Genomic DNA, 23438 nt, shown 5'->3' on the forward strand with positions numbered 1-23438 from the left:
CCTTTCTCTGACTCATTGTGTTTTTTTGTTTTTTCTAATCCTTCAGTTCTTTCAAATCCTAAGCTTTTGGAACTCAAAAGCCTTTTCTGTGTCTTTTGCTGAAAATGACCCTCCCCTGGGGCAGTGGACACCACCCAGTCCAGCTGCTGCCAAAGTAGGGGGACGGGTTGGGTAGCAGGAAATAGTTTGGGGGTGACGAGGGGCATTAAAGGCAGAAGTTCGTGTTTCAAAACGAATGTCCACTCTCGCAGATGTACAAGCCAAAGACCGAGGGCAGCAGGTGGCCGAGAAGGAGAGGCAAGAGTCATCCCGCGGCCAGAGAAAATGGCCGAGGGGAGGGCACGCCAGGCCAAGACTTGGTGATGCCAATGGGCATGAGTTCTGGGGGAAGGCGCGACTTTCAGGGGGCCAGGCGTGTGAGGGGGGTGTGCGCGTGTGTGAGGATGTGGGGGTTCTTGGGATGCTTCCAAAAGCAGGTGTCAGAAACCCAGCCTGGGGTGGTTTACAGAGTAGGGGTTTGCTCTTTCTTCTTCTTCTTTTTTCCTGCTTTTTCTCCCCAAATCCCCCCAGTACATAGTTGTATATTTTAGTTGCGGGTCCTTCTAGTTGTGGCATGTAGGACGTTGCCTCAGCGTGGCTTGATGAGCAGTGCTAGGTCCACGCCCAGGATCCTAACTGGTGAAACCCTGGGCCACCGAAGCGGAGCGCACGAACTTAACCACTCGGCCACAGGGCCAGCCCCTGCTCTTTCTTCTTGCAAGAAGCCTACTGGCCCAGCAGCCCCCTGATTTTGCCAAGGACCCTGGCTCCATTCTCTAGTTTCCCACGCTGTGCGTTTGCTCTGTGAGCTCCTTGCGGTCACAAGATGGTGGCAGCACCTCAGGCGTTTGTGTGTCCGCACATACCAGGCCCCAAGGCAGGCTGGAGACGGGCCTTGTCTCCTGGCCTCTCTCTCTGCTTTGCGGACGGAGGATATTCTTCCAGAAGCCCTTTGGCCGGGAAAGCCTGGCACTTCCAGGCTGGGGTGTGGGAAGTCAGTGTGGCCTCTGGGAGGGCGGGGGAGGGGAATGGCTGCTGGTGCAAGCTATAGTGCCTGCTCCTCTGTGTGTGTGCACACCTGTGTGTCTGTGTCCAATGGGCACGAGCGTCCGCAGGCCTGGCGGCTGGTGTGGGCAGCACGCAGGCCACTGGGAGTGAGGTCACCAGGCTGTGAGCCTGGTTTCCAACCCTGAAGGAGCCGCGTGGAGCTCCAGCCTCAGATCTGCCTTTTGCAAAGATGGCTCCAGAAGGCAGCGTGGAGAGTGGATGGGCACCCGCGGGTTCTGAGGCTGTTGTAATTGTTCAGGTGAGAGCTGGAGCCCGAGCAGCTGGGGCTGCCACGAGGGGCTGCCTGGGGGTTGATGGGTTGTGAGGTTTGGGGGACAAGGGAGCAACTTCTCTTCCTTCTGGTTTCTTCCCAACCCAGCAGCTGCTCCTTCTGAGCTCCTCACTGCCTCCTCCTCCTCTCCTTCCCCTGTAAACGTGGGAGAGCCCTGGGCTCAGTCCTGGGCCCTCTGCTCTTCTCTATCCACACCCACTTCCTAGGTGATCTCATCCAGTCCTGCGGTTTTGAGTGCTGTTTGTATGCCGGGGTTCCTAAATGGATCACTCCTAGCCCTGTCTCTCCCCTGAACTCTGCACTCGCGCCCCTGACATCTCCCCTTGGAGGCCATAGGCCTCTCGCTGGCAGCATGCCCTAAGCCAGCTTTCATTCCCTACCTCCCATCTCAGCAGATGCCCGGGCCTGGGCACCCAAGGGCTCAGCCCAAGCCATTTGGTGAGTCCTGCGGCCTCCCCCCTCCACCCCTCCTACTCTGGTCCCATCCACCCTCTCCGCTTGCCCAGACCCCGGTGGCAGCCTTCTCACTGGTGTCCCTGCCTCCCCCGTTGCCCCCACCCACAGTCCATTTTCCTCACAGGAGCCAGAGGTAGTATTAATTATTACGTTAAAAGCTTTTATGGAAAATTTCAAACACACACAAAAGAAGAGACTAGTACAACTGCCATGTATTTGTTCATCACTCGATTTCCTAGTTAACAAAATATGTCCAACCAGAAAGACGTTTTTACAGTGTAAATTTGATAAGGTACTCCCCTGCTTAAACCTAAAATCCAAATTTCTTCCCAACCTCATCCCTAACCTCTCTGCTCCTCTCTCTGCCAGCCTGGCCCCTGCTGTGCCCAGAACATGCCACAGTGACCTCAGGGCCTTTGCACTGCTGTTTTGGGGCCTGGATCACTCTCCCTTCAGGTCTTTGCTTCACTGGCTTGCTCTTGACCTTCAGGTATGCACCACCCAGAATGAGCAAATGTTAGCATTTTGTTGTTGTTGCTTCAGAATATTTGAAAGTAGAAAAAGCAGAAAGCATTACAGATGAAGCTGACATTCCTTCTGACTTCTTCCCTCCTCCATCTGCGGCCCCAGGGAACCAGCTCCCACCATGAATGGGTGCAGACCTTCTAGGTCTCGTTTTTATATTTTTACTCCATGTGTGTCCAGTACAACAGATAATATTGCTTAATGATTTGAAAAAATTTATGTAAACCTTATCATTTTATAGCTATTACTCTGTAACTTTCCTTTTTCATTTAACACTATGTTTTCGAAATCTTTCTACGTCAACATGTACAGATCTCATTCATTTTAGTCATCCCTCGGACAGATACACCCAGTTCATTTTTCTGTTTCCCTATGGATGGAAAAAATGCTGCCACAAATAGCCACAGTGCTTTCCAGGCTGGGGTTTGCAACTCACTAGGGGGTAGTGAAAACAATTCAGTCAGTTGTGAAATAGGATGAATAGACAATAAAAAGAGTACATTGCACGTAGGAAGGGTAATTATCATTTTGACTTCCCGTTTCTGTTTCACGTGTGTGTCACGGGAGGCTTTGTACAACCCATTTCTTACCGTGGGTGGCTCTCAGGATCCAAAGACCAACATGGGACTGCCGGCTCAGGGTGTGGGACCGTCTCAAGCTCTGGTTGCCTCGACGGGTGGTGCCTTGGCAGACCTTTTTGTTTTTGCACACGAGTATGAGATAGTATCTCACTGTGGTTTTAATTTGCATTTCCCTCGATTACTAATGAAGTTGAACATCTTTTCATAAGTTTGTTGCTCTTTGGGTTTCCCGCCTGTCCTGTGAATTGCCGTTGCCTATGTGTTCGGTTGAGTCTCTTGATCTTACCTTATTTATCTTTTATTTGTAGGCGTTCCTGAGATAATCTCTGTGTTCTGGATACTGATCCTCGGACAGTTGCATGGGTTGCAGACATCTCTCCCAGGCTGGGACTGCCTTTTGGCTTTCCCCATGGGCTCTCTCCAGCAGATCTGTCTATAAGGAGTTTGTCAGCGATTGGGGCCAGGGCAGCGCGGTGGGGAAGAGGAGGCAGAGGCTGCACGGCCGAGGCTGGTGGGGCTGATGAGGAGGCTCAGGACTTCTTTCAACAACATGGTTGAAATGGTCAGGTGAGGGGGCACTGAGAAACTTTTTCTTCTCTTATTAAATATTATATACATTTAAAGTGTACAAAACTTGATGTTTTGACACATGTACACACTGTGAAACGGCCACCACAATCCTGCTATGGAACACATGCATCACCTCTCCTTAGTTACCGTTTGTCTGTGTGTTGAGAAGATGTAATAAGATCTACTCTCCTGGCAAATTTCAAGTACACAATATGGTGTTCTTAGCTATCTTCACCATACTGATCTCTAGAACTTATTTATCTTGTCGAACTGAAACTTTGTACCCTTTGACCAACAGCACTGCATTTCCTCCAACCCTAGCCTCTGGTAACCGCCGTTCTACTGTTTCTATGAATTTGTCTTTTTTAGATTCCACATAAAAGTGAAATCATGCAGTATTTTTCTGTCTGTATCTTGCTTATTTCACTTAGCCTAACGTCCTGCAGCTCCATCCATGTTGTCAGGCTTTCTTCTTTTCAAAGTTTGAATAATAGCCCATTGTGTTTGTGTGTGTGTGTGTGTGTGTGTATCTATCTCTCTCTATCTCACTTGTAGGAATGTAAATAGGTGCAGCCACTTGAAAAACAGTATGGAGGTTCCTCAGAAAATTAAAAATAGAACTACCATATGATCCAGCCATCACACTGCTGAATATATATCCAGAGGAATTGAAATCAGGATCTTGAAGAGATATATGCACCCCCATGTTCACTGCAGCATTATTCACAAAGCCAAGATGCTGACACAGTGTCAATATCCTTCCGCGGACTGAGGAACATTTTCTTTAGGACTCAAGAGGCCGGGCAGAGAAAAGAGCAAGTACAGAGACAGGGACTGGTGGGATGGGTCTGTGGTGGGTGGGAGAACATTCCAGAGAAAGGTTTGGTGAGCTGGCAGAAAACAAGTGCACTAAACATGTTGGTTCTGAACAAATTGATCGATAAATGAGTTGATGAAAATGATATTTCCCTTTGCTGTTTTCTCATATGTGGATGATTTTTGTGTCTCACAGCTGTGACTTTGCAATCTGTTGCTGACATTTATATGTTTTTGTCCATTGATACGAACTTTTATTTTGGGAGTGAATAATGTTTTTGAACAAAGGGATGGTTTGACAAGTTTATATCCTTCTAAAGAACACTTTTAAAGCATTTTCATGTTAAAAAAAATGAATTAGTTTTAAGGCAGCAATGACCCTTATTTATATTTGGCAGTGTTCTTTTGGAATTTAAAAATCTAGTCTGGGACGCCACGTGAATTGCCTGAAAGTACTTTGGTTGAAATGAATATTTCCACATATGGGTTTACGGATTCATACAATTTTGGTGCACCCTGAGGGTGATTTATTTTTACAAATTTGCATATATTTTTAAAGCAATTTTGTCCAACTTGTAGCTTATTTTGTTGTTAAAAGTTCTTGAGTTCTTTTTCTACCACCAGACGCTGACTTCACTTGCGCACCAGCCCTGACGCATTGGCTGGGGCCCTTCACAGATCCTATTTCGTTGACTGCCTGCAGCCTCACCTGGCAGGTTTGACAAGGTATATCCCAGTTTTACAGATAAGGAAGCTTGAGGCGGGAGCATAGACTTGTAATTAAGCAGCAGAGGTCAGTTCACACCCAAGTCTGCTCGACTCCAGAGTCTTCTCCCTGAACCAGGATGGGTCCCTCAGGCTTTCCTCGGTTTTTAATCGTTATGTTTGCATCGAAGTGGCTTCGATAGTCATCTTTAGAAAGGAAAAAAATACAAGTTCCAATAAGTACGAAGGCATGTTTATCATTTTTGTGTCCTTCTGGGAGAAAAGTGAATGAAGATTTGGAATAAAGTCGTTTTAACATTGGAACATGGAAGAAAGAGGGAGAGTATGAGTCCTGATGATTTCTCGGTAGTTTCGCTTCCAGCAACCCAGGCATGACCGGACCTGCCCGGGGCGAGCTCCTGGGGATGACGCATATTGTTGTCACAGGGAAACTGGCCTTGCGGGCAGTGAAGGGACAAATAAGCCGCCGAAAACTTTCCACGGACTCGCGCAGGTGTGCCGGGCCCGCGCCCCTGGTCTCTGGCGCCCCCGCGCGGCCGCGTGCCGTCCTGCAGCCGCAGGGGAGCGCACCTGAGAGCCCTTGGGCGCCGGGGCTGGGGGAAGAGGGGGCTTCCCTCTCTCCTGGCGCCCTCCGTCCTGGGCAGGGGAGGGGAGTCTCCACGCAGCTGGGCAGGGACACGGGAATGGCGTCCTCTGGCGTGCGGCAAGGCAGCGGCCACCGGTAACTGGGTTATCTCACCTGGTTCTTCCTGTTCCCCTTGAGGTGTTGCCCAAGGCCATACAGAACAAGGGTGCTCCGATGGCCTTGAACCGAGGTGTTGAGTAGGAAAGAGAGGGGGGTTGGGACTCCCTGCTGGAGGATCCCACTTGGGGCTGCCTTCTGCAGCAGCCCCTGCTGCCCTCACGTCCAGCCTGGCAGGTAGGGACCTCCGAGGCTGTTACTTGTTTATTCACTGGTTTATGAATTCAACAACTACTTATGGAGCTCCTACTATGAACCCAACACTGTTTAGGCATGGGACACAGTAGTGGACAGGACTGATGGTCCTGGCCTTCAGAGGTGGCTTGGCATGAAGATGAGGAAGGAAGGTGACGGCAGTGACTCTGGGTTTTCTGGCTCGTGGGACTGCATGGCTGGGGCTGCTGTTCCCCCAGCTAGGTTAGGGGAGCTCCTGAGCTGGTTTCACACTCCAGGGGGGGCCTCCGACGTCTGTCACTAGATTTCCAGCCCTGTGGCCCTTCGGTGTCCCTCCCCTCCTGTGGTTTGGGCAGCTACAGAGCCACAGAGAGGCCTTGCTGAAATCTAGCTCGAGGACCAAGATGAAGGCTCTGGCAGGGGTGTGGGACAGCTGAGTGGAGCTGAACCTGACCTTTTAATGGGACTTGAGAGGCACCCTGGGGGCCACTCTGGGGGCAGTGGGGCAGAGTGAGGTCTCCGTGATTCCAGCTCCCGCCTGGGTGGGCAGCAGCACCACCATCTGCCCTTCATGCGGGCCTTCTGAGGGGCATCCCTGACCCCCGCCTTGCTTGACCTCTCTTGCTACTCAATCCTCTGTTCGGAGACAGTTCTCCATGGGTCTCTCGTGTTTCTGCACACGAATCGATTGCTCTGTGTTCTGGTTGATCTTTTCCAGGATGTCTGTGTATTGATGCACCTTGGAATATATAGTGTCTCCCTCTGGCTTGCTTACTGCCCATTATAAAAGATGTGGGTCCCCTGAGCTCAGAGTGTCTCTTCTGTAACACGCTTACTCCACGTGCAGGTGTCATCTGGCCCTTTTCACATCGCGCCGTGGGATTCGGGACTCAAGGAACCAATGCAAAATGCTTATACTTTAGTTCACTGCTAGTGCTGTGAGTAGTAAATTGTCCTTCATCTCTGACCCAGGAGTCTTGAGCCGTCTCCTGGCATCTGAGGAACTCTGCCAGGCTAACTGGTTAGCGTGCAAGCAGGGTACGGTCTTGGACCTTCCATTGTTCTTGACAGGGGAACCCTGTCAGTTCCACCTTCCGCATGTTCCTGGCATCCGTCTGCTTCTCTCCATTCCCAGCGCCACAGCGCTCGTCCCAGCTCCCGTCATCTCGTGCCTGGAGGGTTGCTGTTGCAGGTTCCTGCCTGGTCCCCCCCAGGCCCCTTCTCCTGCAAGTTTACCTCCTCATGCAGCTGGAGGGGCCGTCCTAAACCCCTAGCCGTCTCCACTTGCCTTGTAGCCTCAGCTCTTCAATGGCTTCTGTCCTTTAGAAGAATATTCTGTGGCCCAGGTGGCCCTTGCCAACCTCACCACCTCCCTTGTTCTCCTCCTACATTCTGCTTTATGCTCTAGTAATACGGAATTGTTCGAATCGTGCTGTTGCGTCTGCCTGGACCTTCCGGCACACTTTCTTCTCTGGAAAACTCCTACCCATCCTTCAAAACTTAGCTCAAGGAGGCCTTTCTGAAGTCCCTGTGACCTCTCAGTGCCACAGTGTTGGAGAAACAGAGGATGGGTAGGGGAGGGACAGGGCAGAGGACAGAGTGGAGGGACTTTGCACACTCCACCCTCCAGCTGCTGCCCCAAGGGAGGAAATGAATGGGTGAACAGGACTGCCCTGGGCAAAAGTCATCGTTGACATTCCAGGGACTCATTGTGACAGGCTGCCCTGTATGGTTGGGCAGGTTGTATCCTGCACAAGCCTGCCTGGCTGAGCTGCGAGTGAGGACTGAAATCACGCTGTGTGCATGTGAAAGGGCTGGGGCAGCACGCCCTGCTGTAATCTGCGCAGAGGTGCCCTCCGCTCACAGCACCCTGTCTGCCAGAGGGCAAATTTTTTATGATTTCTGAAAGACCCCAGGGCCTTGTCCTGCACCCCCTGGGGCCATCTACCGGCACCCAGACAGGAAAGCAATGCTCAAGATTCCCCATTCTCCCAGAATTCTAATTCTTTGGCACTAACCTGAGGTTCCGGCCACCAATCCAAGATGCTCCGGGAAGCCTGTGGCCTCCTCTAGCCTCTTGTGGCCCCAAGGGGGCTTTCTCAGCAAATGGCCCCCCTTCCCTCAGCACATGCCCCTCTCCACGACCCTCCGAGACCCTTATGTCGGCACATCTTCTCTCCCCTGCACGGTGCTAGCCTGGCCTCAGAACCCACCGAGACGTCACTGAGACCTGAGAATAAAGGTCGCAATCTCATTTCTCTGCCTTGTGACTGGGGACCAACCTTAGCAAAATGCGGGAAGAATGAATGGGGGTGCTTACGTCTGGGCTTCTGTCTGCCTGTCAACATTTCGTCACCTGCGGCCCTGGGGGAGAGACTTCTATTTCCCAGGCCTTCCATCCGATCCGTTGGGGTTTGGAATGATGGGGAAGGTGCAGTGCCTGCCTGCCCTCGGCCTGTTTTGGTGCGCATTGCTGCTTCAGTGGTCTCCTGCAGGCCCCGAGGACTTTCTCCGGGGTGGGAGGCAGCTGAAGGGGGATCTCTTGTGGCAACTGGGTCCCCACGGTGACTTGGCCCCCACCCTGTGGTGTCTGTGAGGTCACCCTGCCTCTCCCAGCTGGAGGAGCGGGAGGAGGGCAGACATGGAGGTCGTCCCCCCGGTCAGATCCAGCCTCTGGGGGATTCTGCGGCTGCTGGCGAAGCTCTGTGTGCTGGTGAGTGGGGGTGAGGGCGGAGGGGTAGGGGCCACACGCCTGGCCCTTCACAGCTGCCTCAGACCTGCTGGACCCTGTTGACCGTGGAACTAGGTGACTGCCTGTCCCCTGGAGCGATCTGCTGGCTCCCCGAAGCCCCGCCCCCAAGCCACAGTGCCGGAATTTTCTCTATAGAGGGTCATTCCTGGGGGTTAAGCATGGCTCTTCCCAGCCGTCTTTGTCAAACAAGTACAGCTGACCAGGGCCACATCTCCAAATCACAACTCCTCAGAGGGCTGAGTCATCAGAAAAGGGTCCCCTGGGTCGGGACTGTGGCCTAGGAAGGGAGATCACATGGTGCAGTAGAAAGAGACAGACAATTGGATTTGAATGTTGGCTGTGCCACTGTTTAGGTGTGTGACTTTGGGCAAGTCACCCCACCTCTCTGAGCCTCTGTTTCCTCTCCTGGGATTGTGTGGGATATAGTAGGTTTCTCTCCTTGCTGGTCTCAACACTGTGAGCTGGAGGCCAGCTCCTGTTTCCTGCCTCCCACCTACTTCCTCTCCTAGCTGGACCCCTGGGGTCCCTTCCTTTCCCAGCATAGCCCTACCCCCTTGGCTCTGCTGATCCCGCCCATGGTGGGGCACATAGCCAACCCCAGATGGCTGCCTCTCACACCGTCCCTTAGGGCTCCAGGTGGTCCTGTGGACAGGGGCACGTGGGGTCCAGATGGGTGGGCGGGCGTTACTCAGGGGCTGGGGTATTAGGGCTGTGAGGAGGGGCCATTCAACTCCAGGACTCAGGTGAAGCTTTCTCGCTTACAGACACTTTCCCCACCCAGCGCCTCTCTTCCTCCTGGTGGTTGGGAGACGTCATACCCACACTGTCACCCAGGACGGAAATCTGGCTATCTTCACCCCTCTCAGCGGGCCAGTTATTAACGCCGTCACCAGCCCCCATGCCTCACATCTCTCTGCCCCTAATGGCACTGCCCTTCGCCCCCAGGTGCCCTCATGACACCGAGAGGCAACCGATGTGCAGGGAGGCCCAAGCGTTCACGAGAAGAAAGTGATCTGGGGTTAAGTCTCGCGGGATTAGAGCATTGAGGGGGATGGTCATTCCTTATATAATAATAACAACAATGATAACAATAATAATAAATCTACCTCCTTCAGTCTGGAGCATTATAAGCAATCATTTAAATCAAAGGAAAGAAAACCAAATATAACATGAAACACTTTCTAAAGTTCCCTTCTGATAATGGAGTACTTAGAAGTGGACAGATAGGGTCGGCCCGGTGGTTAAGTTCATGCACTCTGCTTCGGCAGTGTGGGGTTTGTGGGTTTGGATCCCAGGTGCAGACCTAGCACCGCTCCTCAAGCCATGCTGTGGCTGCACCCCACATACAAAATAGAGGGAGACTGGCACAGATGTTAGCTCAGGGGCAATCTTCCTCACCAAAAAAAGAAAAAAAAAGAGAAGTGGACAGATAAAGATCATTCTTGTGTGTGGAGAAACAGAGGCCTTGAGAGGGGGAGGCCCTGGCCCAAGGTGGGCTGGCAGTCTCCCACCTCTAATAAAACTTGGAGCAGATGGGGTTCCAGCCCCCAGTGAGTGACCATGGGTGGTGACTGCTTCTCCTTCTCCTGCAGCTGGTGCAGAACCGGGCCCACCTCTATAATTTCTTGCTCCTCAAGATCGTCCTCTTCAACCACTGGCTGTCGGGGCTGGCCCAGGAGGCCCAGGGGTCCTGTGGCCAGCAGGCCTACCCACCCACCCCGGTGCTCACAGCCTGCCCCATGGCCCGGGTTCTCCGGGCTGGGCTGGCACTGATGGAGGTTCCTGTGCAGCTGGTGCTGCGGGCACCCAGGCTGGTGTGGGCAGGCATGCTTGGCTGTGCCCGGGCCTTTAGCCTGGCCCCGAAGCGGCTAGGCGCCTGGGAGTGGCTGGGCCTGTCTGTGGCCACCTGGATGGACCTGCTTCTGTCATGTCTACACAGCCTGATGCTGGTGGTCTTGTTGCTGCTGCTGCTGACCTGGAAGTTGTGCTGGAAGGCCCACCGCTGTAGCCTGGGCTGGCTGCCCAGCAAGGTGGGTGGGTGGGGTGTGGGCTGGGCTGCTGAGGGCCAGCTTGGGGCACTGGGCATGGCCAGGGCTGGGCTGGGTCTGGCAGCCAGGCAGTGCAGCTGTGTTAGCTCCTGGTGACCACCTGCCAGTCTGCTTGCCCCTTCCAGGCGCTGCTGGAGAACTGCGTGGTGCTGGAGCTCCTGGCCCTGCTGAAGCGTCTGTACTGGTGGGTGGAGAGCACGACAGTGCTCACCTCCTGGCACCTGGCCTATCTTGTCACATGGACCACCTGCCTCGCCTCCCACCTGCTGCAGGCTGCCTTTGAGCACACAGCCCAGCTGGCCCAGGCCCAGGAGGCTGAGCCCCAGGAGGCCCTAGGTCCCTTGTCTGAGTCCCTTTTCCCTGAGCCCCTGGCCCCCCAGGCTGGGCCAGTCCTGCCAGAGCATGGAACCCCTGGAGAATAAATGTGTCCCCATCTGCCTCTCCTGGTCTGGTCTGGCCTAGGGTCTCACTCTCCATCCCTCTTCCCTAGTGGGCTGGAGGAGTGTGTATGCGTGTGTGCCCACATGTGTGTGCATGTTCATGTGTGTGCATGTGTGCCCTTGGGCTGCCCCGGGAAAGAAATCACATTCCGTGAGCACCTGACCTGTGCCAGATGACCATCTCAGACACTTTACACACATAATTTAGTTAAATCTCATAGCAGCACAGGCATCCGGTTGGATTAGCTCCATTTTCCAGATGAGAAAATTGAGCTGCAGAAGACCGAACATTCCCAACATGCCAGAGTAAGTTAGGGGAAGAGCCAGCACTGGGCCCCAGGTTTTTTGTTTGCCGGAACCCCTAACTTTCTCCAGGTCCGTGCCCGTGGTTCTCAGGACTGTTGGTGTCCAGGGCTTAAGGGGAGATGGGTAGTTAGAGACTCTATCCTCTGGGGGGTGCCAGGGCCTCACATTTCATTTCAAAGATTTAGAAAATTCCTTCGAGAGGTAGTTACTCCTGAGCTGGTCTGCAACTAGCCCATCCATTGATTTACATGCTTAGCCACTCACTGTCCCATCCATCCACCCAGCCAGCCAGCCAGCCAGCCAGCCACCCACCCATCCACCCACCCACGCACCCATCCATCCATCCATCCATCCACCCACTCATCCATCTATCCATCCAGCCACTCACCCACCCACTCATCCATCCATCAGCTTATTGACCCACCCAACTACCCATCCATCCACCCACTCACCCACAGATCCCTCCACAGCTCCACCCATCCACCCATCCACCCATCTCCTCCAGGAGAGGGAAGCATCCAGTATCTCAGACTCGCCCCTAGCTGCCCAGGTCCTGCTGAGGGGGTGGCTGACGTAGCTATGCAAGCTCAGGCTGCAGTGGGTCAGAACCCCAGACACCACCCTGAGGTGAGTGATTCTGTGAGAAGAGAGGAAGGGATGGTTTCTTGGGAGTTAGCAATCACCCCTCACTCACTCCCAAGCCCAAGGGTGCTGGGAGTGTGGGAGGACGTTCCAGAGAGTTCTGCCCTGCTTTCGCCTTCTCCATTCTGGTTCCCAGGGAAGTTGGGGCCGGATTCCTGCCCTGCCTCCCATATGCACTTGCAGATGGCCCAAGGTGGTTGTGGGGTGAACTTTCAGGCCCTTCCTCCGAGTCTGAGGAGCAGGCCCGGCCTGCCCCGCGGGGAGACATCTGAAGGGCTCCCATCTGGCCAACGAGGCAGGCTACCTGCTGGGGGGAACTTACAAGATCCTGGCGAAGGGGTAGATGCGGCTGGGATTCCAGAATCCCCACACAGCCCACAGGGAAAGCTGAGTGCAGAAGTGTGTGAAGTTGGCTACTGCTGAGGGTGGGGACGGGGGGAGTGGGATGGAGGTCCCTGTGGAGGTGGCTGGGCCATGAGCTGCCGGGGCCCAAGCCGGGGCTTGACAGGGCTGGAGGCTGTGGGGCCTGGGTGCTGGGAGGGAGGGGCAGGCAGAGAGGGGCCTCAAAGGCCAAGAGAGGAGGGGAAGGATGGTGACAAGTGCCTGGATGGAGCTGGGGGATGGGCCGGAGGCTGGACAGCCCTGGGCAGTGGGTTTAGAGTAAGATTGAATACTGGTATTTTTTCCTTCTACTAAATTTTTAAAAATTACCAAAAAAACAGAGATGATAAGGTAAAAATGTTTCCTTCTTCTCTGGTTCTAAATTGGAAAGAAACAGGGTCAACGGTGCTGTCTTTCCAGCCATGATTCTTTGCAGATATGCACACCTGCATGCCTGCTCACGTAAGCACCTAGAGATGGTGCTGACGGAGAGCCGATCCTACTATACATACCGTTAGGCAAATTGCTTTTTCTCACTTGATCACATGCCACCCACCCGTTTCCAAGTCGATCCACGTGGATGTCTCATCCTTTCTCATGGCTGCTTTGAGGCCTTTCGGGTTGGCTACTGGTCCTGCTATTTCCCACAGTGTAGCTCTCAAGCATGGGAGGGGCTGGGCCTCTGAGGAACTGCCTGGGGAAGGGATGGAGGGCGTAGGTTGGGAGGTGGCCCCTGCCCTGGGGAACTCCTCTCTGACCTGCTACATGCTGTGCTCCCACCCCTCCTGCCACAGCCCTAGGAGCCTGGGGCTGAGACCTCACACAGCTGGAGTGAGCCTGGGGAGAGGGGCCCAGGGCTGGGGGCAAAGAGATCATGGGTCCAGTCTACCAGAGGGGAGAGGGCCTAGCTGGGCCCTGGACCTGCGGGTGAGGTGGGGCCGGGAGACCAGCTGGGCCTTAGGACCCTGCTGCCCTGAGCGTGCCCACCTGGTCAACTCACCCCCTCCAACAGTTGGCCCCCAAACTGTTGGCTGCTGATGGAGATGAGACCACGACTTTGTAAGGGCCTCGCCCCTCCGTCCACACTAGGGCTGTGAGGGGGCACTCTCGTGTGGCCGTGCCTCGGCCCAGTGCCCACCTACAAGACCCGGCAGTGAGAGAAGACTTCAAAGGCTGGAAGGCAGAGGAAGGCTGGGAGCAGACCAAGGGCTCTTTGGGCTGGGGTGGTTGGGAAGGCTTCCTGAAGGAGGGGGCATTTGAACTGGGTCTCCAAGAGAGGAATGTACTGCAGCCAGAGGGCAAGACCCTGGGTGCTGGCCCCAGATCTGCCCCTTGCTGTCTGAACTTTGTCAGGCTCCTACCCTCTCTGGACCTGGGTTTTTCTAGCTGCTGTTGCAGATCCGTGCTCAGGCCAGGGCCCCAGGCTGGGTTCTAGGGCACAGACTGACACCTGAGTCCCCCCACCGTGGGAAACATCCAGGCTGGGGAGCTGGGGTGGCACTGGACAGGGGGAGGCCAGTGAAAAGAGACAGCCCTCCCACCCTGAGCCTGAGGTCTGAGGAGAAGGCCCAGGCTGGGGGCAGATGCTTCGGTTCCATAGCTTGGCCCTGCCTCTCCGTGTGACCTTGGGTGAGGCCTCTTGGTGCGATAGGGTCCCTCCACGAGCTGAGAGTGGTTCCCTGAAACCAAGTCCTCCCTGAACGTAAGTCCTCCCAGGGCTGGGGCCTGGGAGGGAGCAAGGAAGGGAGGAGGGTGAAACCTGTGCTTGGCTGCCCTTCGCACACAGTGGGCACATCAGGGACTTTGGGATCAGAAAGCCTCTGGTTTGAATCTTGGACCCACGACCTCCTGGCCATGTGACCTTGGGCAAGTTCCTTAACCATGTGAGCCTCAGTTTCCTTATCTGTGAACAGGTACAATGATAGCACCCCCTGCCTCACAGGGATGTCACTGGCTCTGTGCACGGTCTGGTGAGGGAGGCGGTGGGGATCCCAGCTCCTTCGCCCAGCCTGCCCGCTTCCCGGGGGCTACAAGGACCCTGTCCTGAGGCCAGGGGTGAGGGCGGTCAGTCCGTCCATCTCAGGCCTGTGAGTGTGCAGGGGCCCAGCCCACTGGAGGAAAGCAAGTGGGGGGCGGTGGGGGGGCCGTGGGCAGGGTGGGGGGAACTGGCTGAAGGGCTGGCCAGCAGCTCCACGCAATCTGTCTGCTATGCAGTCCGGGCCTGGCCTGTATTTATTTATGCTGAGCGTGTATTTATATCAGCCCCTTTCTCATTAATAGGGCAGGAAATGGCTGGAATTGTTACATACCTGGCGGCCCAGGGGTCCCACTCGGCCAAGACACACAGGGCGCTGGCCGCCCCGCCACGGATGCGAGGGGCCCCCTCCTCAGTCCCAGGCCCAAGTCCCTGGCCTCTCACTGACCCCCCCTTCCTTGAGCCCCCTTGGCTTCCTTGAGCTCCCGCTCACCCCCCTGAGCCCACAGCCCTGAGCCTGGGAGAGGGACTCATTTCCAGGCCTCGCCCTGTCCCCCAGCTCCCGACCCATCCCGACCCCAGGAGAGACAGTGGTGTTGGGGTTGTCAAGGCGAGACTGGAGTACGGAGCTTGCTGGGCAGACCCCAGGCAGAGCAGCGAGAGTACAGGGCTGAGAAATCAGGGTCCCCTGGCTTGGGGAGGGGATGCCGGAGCCCTGGGGAGGGAATCTGGGCAGAGGAGGAAGTAGGGGTCGTGAGAAGGCTTTCCTGTGGCTGGCAGTGGCCCCCAGGGCTCTGCTCCCCACAAAGCTGAGCTCCATGTAGGGTTGGCGAACCCCTCCAGCTTTCTTCCCATAGGACCCCGCAGCCCATGGCGGCTGTCTCTGAGGATGGGGAGTCGGGGCTCATCCTGCCTTCCTGGCCACTGTGGCTAAATGAGGCTTCCCCGCTCAGGGCCCAGCAGCCCTTGCGCCGTCCTCAGAACCACGCCAGCATCGCTGTCCTGGCCCCAGCTCTTGGGCACGGGCCCCAGGTAGGGCTGCCAGAGCCGAGAGGCGCGGCCCCCTCCCCAGAGCTCTGGCCTGACATAACCTATTAGTGCTCCTCACTTCGGCCCACCACCCCAGCCAGCTCCCCGCCCAGGCCAGAATGTGCCAGGCCTGCTGTCCCTCTCCTGGGCCGCCTGGTCAGGGCAGGTTTCAAAGGAGCTGGTGGGATGCCTGCACCCAGGGTGTAGCCGTGTCTGTTCAGCCCACCTCTCTACTGGGGTCTGGGGATGCTCTCCACCCAGAGGCCTCTTCTAGGACAGGCCTCCTGGCAGCTGCCCCGTGGTCAGGTGGGCCTGCCCTCTGACCGCTGCCCTCCTGGCTTAGACTCCAGAGCTGGGGCCATGGTACAGATGTGGGGACTGAAGCTTAGAGGATGAGCGGTTCTCCTGAGGACCTGCCCTTTGCCCTCATCCCTGTCTCTCAGCAGTATTTCTAGGGTCTGGTGGAAGGGGGTCAGGGCTCAGCTCCTAACACTGAGGAGGGGGCTGCCGGGAGACATCAGTTCTCTAGGCTGGAGGCCCCCTGGGTGGTGGGAGGCTCTGCTGCAGTCCCTGGACTCTGCCTTCTCAGGGCTTCTCTCAGCTGTCCCACCATACGAGGCAGATGTGCTGAATGCAGAGAAGGGCCAGCCTCCATGGAGGGCACCTCCTCTGGGCTCTCTTACGAAGGCTTTTCCCGGACACCATTTGGAGCCACTAGCCCACAGAGCCTCAAGTCCAAACCCAAGCCGGGGCTGGGGCAGGTCCCTGGAGCCCCTCCAGCCCTGCCTGGCCTGGCCGGTGGCCTTAGACAGGCTGGCTCCTCTGGGAGCTGCCCATCTTTGTGATGGGGACACCACACCCCACACAGGGGCTGGGGGAACCGATGTGGCAGGTGAGGGGCTTGTACAGGGCCTGGCCTACGGTGGGTGCTCAGGGAGTGGGAGCACCCCTTCTGCCACCTCAACTTGGTGGCTGAGCGCCCAGGGTTGGGGGTCCGCGATCGGCCCGCACCCTCTGCCTAGCTGGGCTCCTGTCTCTCCACTCCCCAGTGGAATAACACTGTCTGGAGTAGGGGGAGGCTGAGGGGCGGGGCCCCCAGGGCAAGGCTGCCTCCTCCAGGATTCTCCTGGGGTGGACTGTGTCTCCCCAACTCACGAACCCTGCCTCAAAGGTCAGGGCAACGCCTCCTCCCACTGCTTGGCCAAGGATGTCCAGGTCGCCTAATTGTGTGGGGCTGAGAGCATCTGTATAGGGGTGGGGAGAGGCAGGCATCTGGCCCCAAAGTGCCCCCCGAAAGCTGCCTTTGGTTTGGGGGATCTTGGACCCTCTGCTGCCATTGGAGGTCCTGCCTGTCCCTGGCTTGTGTGACCCTGGCCAGGTGCCTGGGCTCTGTCCTGCTCATGCAGTGAGGCATGAGCTTTTGGGTTCTGTGATCCTGAGTTGTTTTTTGTGAGCCCTGAACCCCTCTTGGCCCCGGGGCCCATGGGCTGAGTTGGGGGTGCTGAGGAGGGCATGAGTGGGGAGGCCCCTGGGCCCGGGTGCTGCAGCTGAGCCCTGCAGCCGCTCCTGCTCAGACCGTGCACATCTGGAGCTGTGTTCCCTCCCGACTGCAGGCCCACATCTGGAGCCCAAAGCTGGCTAGCCGGCTAAACACGGAGCATCTGGGCCGCAAAGAGCCTGCTCCCAGGTTAATGCAGCCCATCTGGGCCCTGGCTGCTGCTCTGCCCCTTCTCCACGGCGGATGCTGGCTGCACATCTGGAGGGCTGGAGCCCTGTGGCCACCCTGGGTCTGGAGTTGGTGTGGCCTGGGGGTCCCTGCCATGGGGCGGGGGTCCTGTGTGCAGAGGGCTCACTCTTCCTTCTGGATGACACAGCTCACAGCGCCTCTCCTGGGGGCTGCCTTGGGAATAGCTTAGTTTTGACATAATGTGGATACATGTCCCCTACGAGGAGTGGTGACAGCTGCCACTCTGCACCAACTCACCCTGCAGCCCCTTGGCATTGCTTGAAAGAGTTTCTGGGCCCCTAGTATCGGTGCCTGGGGTGCTGCAGGGTGTGCCACCAGCTGTGGGGGGACCTCACTGGGTTTCTGTCACAGAGCCCACCTTACACCATGTGCCCAGCTGTCATTTCCCTTCTCCTCCTCCCTTATCTGCTAATCTCCATGCTCGGCCCGATAGGGGCTGGATGTCCCCACGGAGGCCCCAGACCCAGAGATGAGAGACTGGAAAAGCAGGGCTGGCATGAGGGGAAGACCACCTCGGGGCAAGGGGCTGCAGGGGCAGCGACACACCATGGGACAGCCAGGGGAGGGAGGCGGGTCGGGGTTGGAGGAAACTCAAGCTGTGGGAACTGCCCAGCAGTGGCCTGGACTGGTTCCTCCTCAACGGAATTATAGACCCTGACCTTCTGACCTCACTGGGGACATGGGACCCTACTGCATGAAAACATGTGGAAGTCTTAATTCACTGCCATTGTGGTAGTGAGCTCCCTGTCACGGGGGGATCCAAGCTGGCAGGGCTGCTCACCATCAGGAATATGGTAGAGGCTGTTCTCACAAGGAGCCCAAAGCTGTGTTGGACAACCTCCTAGCACTATGCTTAAGTCCTATTATTCCAAGATTCTAGGATTCTGAGATGCTGCCTTCTCAGACTCAGAGCCTCCTATGACAGCAGGTACAAACAGCCATGGCATGCAGGGCGCTGGGGGACACAGCGGGAGAGGGGCCCTGGGAACGCAGAGAAATGTTGCCAGCCTGTGGCCTGAGGCTGAGAGCCTGGCCCCATCCCTACCCAGAATGGACTCAGCTCTGGTGCTGGCCCAGCCTCTGAGGCCTGGGTGTGAGCACAGAGCCCGCTGGTGCTGCATCCTGTGGTCAAGCTTTATCAGAGCATCACTGGCCCCAGCTGAAAGGAATCTTTGTTGCTGTGGCCTCCAGCTCAGAGGCCTGGAGCGACAGGCAGTTTAAGCCACAGAGCTTCATGCCTCCTGCACCTCCTTCCCCATGGAAAATCTGAGTCAACAAACATGCACGATGGAGACGCAAATAAAAAATAATGAGGGCTAGCGTTTATTGAGTATTCATTCTGGCCAAACATCATTCTGAAGGCTTTACTTGTATTAACTCATTCTGGCCTCCCTTGTGAGGGAGGCACCGTTGTTATCATTAACCCATTTTACAGATGGGGAACCGAGGCTTAAAGTCCACCCAGCCACTGGGTGGCACAGCTGGGATTCAAACCAGGCAATCTGGGCCCAAAGTCTGTGTCCTTAACCACTGTTCCCCACTGGCTCTCCGCAAGCCGGGTGGGTGGGGAGACAGAGAGTGGAGAGGGAGATAGATAGAGCGAGGCAGAGAGAGGGATGGCTCTTAGGCCCTGAGAAATGATGCTGCTGTCCCCAGCCCAGGAGGAGAAGCAGACAGCTGAGTTGCAAGGGCCATCCAGTCCTGTCTCCCCTAGGCCTTTGAGTGAGGCGTCCGCGCATCAAGGGGCAGTCCCTGCCTTGTCAAGGCTTCGAAGGCCAAACAGAGACAGGCTTTGCGTTACTGAGTCTCGCTGACCGGGGATGGAGCTGAACCCCTGGCTCTTCCAGAAGGCAGAAGCTGGGGGCTGCTGGGGGCTGTGAGGGTCTGTTCCCAGTCTCCTGGGGGAACACCTGGTCCTGAGGTGGGGGCACTGTCTGGATGGTCAGTCCGAGCTTCCAGTGCTGGGGCTGGGGGTGTCCATGGGTGCGTGTGTGTTGGGGTGGGGTCGGGGGCCTCCCTCTGTCTGCTTCTGTTGCCATCTGACCTGTCAGAGGACCTGGCAGGGGGAAGGAGGGAGGGCATTCTGGGGCCGTCAGCATCATCTTTGGACCACTCTGACGGACCTTCCTTTCCCTGGTGCCTTCTCACAATGTCCCCACCACTCAGAACCCCTGCCTCTGTTGGGCAGGAACGTGCCAGCCACCCTCCCTGGGAACCTCCTTCACTCCAGGCACTATGGTGAGGACCTTGCTGTGATGTAATATCTCACTAAATCCCCATGACCATGGCAGAAAGGTGTCATTATCACCCCCATTTTACAGATGAGGAAACTGAGGCTCAGAGAGGCTCACTCAAACAAGTGATTCAAATCCAGGCCTGTCTGACCCCCTCACTGAGCCCCCGATTCCCACCCTTGCCAAGAGGGCTGGGAAGAAACCTTCCCCCATTCTCGAACTCCTGGGGGAGGGCCAGGCTTCCCAGAGCCCCAGCCCAACGCCCCCATTCCCTAGCTGGGCTGCCTTCACCCGGGCTCAGCCTGGCCTTTGGGGGCTGGCTGAGGGCCAGGCTGGAGCAGAGGGAGTGGGCAGTGTGAGTAGGACAATTGGCAGTGAAAGGAGCGGAAACCCTCTGGGAAGTGAGGGGGTGGGAGGCCAGGCCAGTGGGGGCTCTAGACAGGCTGGGTCCCGGGGCCACGGGACAGGGGGCAGCGGTGGGAGCAAGAGGGCGTCCAGGCCATGCTTCCGGTGTACATTTGAGGTGCTCCGGCCTGACCCTGCATGGGGAGACCGAGGCAGGAAGGACTGATACGGGTCCTGTCCTGTGGTCACAGGGGCCTTGGCTCTCCCCGGGGTGGCCCAGCCTGCAGAGAAAGTGGAGGATGTCCTGAGAAGACCCCGATGAACTTGACTCGACACTGTGGAGTTTGGCAAGTGGACGAAGACAGCACCTCCTCTGCCCCTGGGCAGGCTGGGAGTGCCCGGAGAAGGGGGGGAAGCTCAGGGGAGCTCAGAGCCCCTGCCTTAGCTGCACCCTCAGCTGGCCTAACTTCCCCTACAGGCTCACCAGGTGGACTTCCTGCGGCCCTTCCTGGCCGCTCACCCCAGGGCGCTGTCCTGTGACAGCCCTTATGTTATGGATGTAGGCCTGAGTTACAGATTGGAGGCCATGGCTCAGCTAGTAGATGGGGGAGAGCCAAGAGCCCTCTGCTGATGCCAGGTCCCGATGCCTAGACCACCTGCTCTGAGTCCATCTGGGTCTCCAGGACTGGGTCTCTCTGGGCCTCGGTGCTCTGGTCGGTGACCTGGGAGGATGTGTCCTGCCTGAGTGCCTGGGATAGGACACTGGTTCTCCAAGCGGCCTTAGAATGCCTGCGGCCCTGCAGCCTCGCTCGCTCAGGGCCATCACCGCAACTCCCAGGAGGGCAGGGTCCAGCCCTGTCTACGCACCTGGGTTGGGCCGAGGTTTCCAGATGCAACTCTGGACTGCCAGGCGGTGGCTCCGTCAGCTGGTCTGAGGGATGCTGTGGCTGAGGTCTCTGCCTCGAGCCCCTCCCCTGCGGTGCCCCCATCTCTCTGTCCATCCCAACAGCCCCTGGCCTCACTGCTGGCACCTCTTTTTGCAGGAGCTGCTGTCCCGTGGCCCTGCCGCTGGGCCTGCGAGGGCGCCATGAGCATCCCCTCCTCCTGCCCCAGCCCGGAGCACCCTAGGAGGGCTCTCAGCACTTGCCCCCGGGGGCAGGAGGTTATTACTACTAGGTGCTGGGGCGGCAGGGGCCCGCCCGGGGGCCCAGCGCCCTCTGTTTCCTTCCTCTGAGCTAGGATTGAGGGCCAAGGGCTTTGACCATTGTCTCAACGCACAAACACTTCTGGATGCCTCCTCGGTGCCAGGCCCAGGGCCGGAAGCAGAAGCCCTCGCTTGGGGGCAAGCCCGGTGGTGCTGTTAACCGGGCGCCTTAGATCGCTCGCCTCCTGCCTCTGGCCTCAGTGTCCCCCTGAGGAAGGAGCTCCGACTGGAGACGTTGACGAGACCTTCCAGATCTCACTTGGGTGAAGTCCACCTCACGCCCGGGCGCACAGAGCCCATCACCCACCCACACTCCCAAGGCCACAGGTCTCCCAGTCCAGTCCCCAGGCTGTGACTGTGGCAGCCTTTCCAGCTTCCAGCGCGGGGGGCCTTGTTAGCGACAGGAGGGAGGGTCTTCCTGCCTCACTGTCTTCAGGGCCAGCCTGTGGGAGCCTTCAGGGAGCAAATCCTCCCAGACAAACCGGGCCAGTCAACAAACAGGCGACCCAAACAACCAGGAAAGATTACGAAACCCAGATGCAGGGAAGGAGGCCACTGCGAGCCTCTCCAGGACACGGGGCGGCGAAACTGGGCCAGGCCTGTGGGTCAGAGCCTGCCTGGCCCAGACTATTTTTGTACTGTCTGGGGGGCGGGAGTTGAAATCCCAGCTGTATCTCACCAAAACATTTTCCCCTTAAGCCCGGGCTCCATGTGGTTCAAATTCATTGTCAGTTAACTCATCACTCAAGGCTCTGAGCCACACCCCTCCCCCCAAGAAAGACAAAAACACACAGTCTCTGGCACGCGGGCGAGGTGGGCCTGAGGGGCTGTGACAAGCAGGCTGGCTGCCCTGACCTGAACTGCCCCCAGCCGGCCGCCCCTGCATCTTCCCTGCTCTTTCCATCTCGGCCTCGGTTTCCTCAAAGGTACTAAGAAGGGGTGGGCTGCTGGGTAAGCCCCACTGGGGTCAAGTTGGGAGCTTGGGGTCCCTGACTCTATCTCCCCCCGCCCGCCCCGTGCTGGGAACAGGAAGCTGGTGTGCTTCGAAGGTCTAGGCACAGGAGTGCCGGGGGTCACCCCACGGCACCGTCACGTGTGGCCGCATCTGTGCCAGATCTGCTTTGTCTTCTTGCTGCTTTTCACAAGCTTTGCCGGCTTGGCTTGCCCTGGTGCTCCTCGCATCGGGGCTGTGTCGGGGTTGGTGGGGGCAGAATCATAAGATGGGAAGGAGTGTTGGGAGGGAAGCCACCAGAGGGCATTTCAGTCTTTATCAAACGTGGGGATGGGGACTCTGCTTTTACAAATTGCACTGACACTGTGGCTTCCTGACCCAGGCGGCCAGTGCTGTAGGTACCTGTGGTGATGGGTCCCCCGGCCCATCCCACCCGTGTGTGCATTGATCCTGCAGCCCCTGCTTTAGCCAATGCCAGGTTAGCGTTTCTCAAGAGGAACTTCAGCTGGGGCAGAGCAGCACCCACCTGCCCCCCATTCCATTTTGGGTTCTGTCTCCCCCTTGGACCGTGGGCCTCTCCAGGGCGGGGTGAGGCTCATACCCCCGAATCCTCCGTGGCCGGCATGCGGCTTGGCCCAGACCCCAAGTGCGGCAAATGCTTGTTGAATGAATTAATACATTTCTCAAGTCACATCAAAGTGCTCTTTTCATTATCTTCAGGCCAGATTAATCCAGAGCCACAGCTCTCCAGATAAATATTGACAATCTGGCTTTTGCATATCCACAGTCGGGAACAGCCCTCCCTTTCTGACTTAGGCAGGCAAGAAAGCCCCGGTCCCTAGAGAGAGGCAACCCCTGAGCTCCCCTCGGCCACATCGGGGATGCCTATGACCTCTCTGGCTCTGCTGACCTCTGCTGGGCCGCCCCTTCAGCTTTGGTCTCTGGTCCTCGGACTGAGGGGACCAGGGTGGAGCTGCAGGAGTGCTTTCCTGGGCAGGGTCAGCCAGTTCCTGAAGCAGCGGAGTTGTTTGGGTGCAAACATTTCCCTGTATTGTCTGGCTTCAGGAGGCAGCCAAGAGTCGGTGCAGGAGGGAGGGGGTGGGAGCGGGAGCAGGAGCCTTGCCCCCTCGGCCCCAAAGAGGGTAAGAGTCTCAGAGCACACAGGTAGGGGCTGGGAGATGGTCCCAGGCCCTGGGGATGCAGAGGAACTAGGAGAAGACAGGCTGGGCAGGGTGGGGGTGTGAGGTGGAGACACGAATTGGTCTTTGGTTCAAGTCCAGCCGAAGGACGAGGCTGTATCTGCCCCAGGGGATGCCCGGAGACGCCGTCACTCCCTGCTGCCTGGGTGTCCCAGCCTTCCGTGCCTCTCCCGTCTGTGATGCCGCACATGTCTGGCCTCCCCTCTTGGCTAAGCT

At 57.1% G+C, this 23438-nt stretch overlaps 1 protein-coding gene across 1 annotated transcript; it reads left to right on the top strand.

Annotated features, from left to right (window-relative positions):
* The first annotated feature begins 7422 nt into the window (after positions 1-7422).
* Positions 7423-11190, top strand: TMEM270 (transmembrane protein 270). Its single transcript, XM_046667750.1, has 3 exons — positions 7423-8681; positions 10313-10750; positions 10894-11190. The coding sequence occupies exons 1-3, from the start codon at positions 8610-8612 to the stop codon at positions 11188-11190; spliced, it is 807 nt and encodes a 268-aa protein (XP_046523706.1). The 5' UTR covers positions 7423-8609.
* The last annotated feature ends 12248 nt before the right edge of the window (positions 11191-23438 follow it).

Source organism: Equus quagga, chromosome 7 (genome assembly GCF_021613505.1).
Source record: "Equus quagga isolate Etosha38 chromosome 7, UCLA_HA_Equagga_1.0, whole genome shotgun sequence".
Taxonomy (NCBI): domain Eukaryota; kingdom Metazoa; phylum Chordata; class Mammalia; order Perissodactyla; family Equidae; genus Equus; species Equus quagga.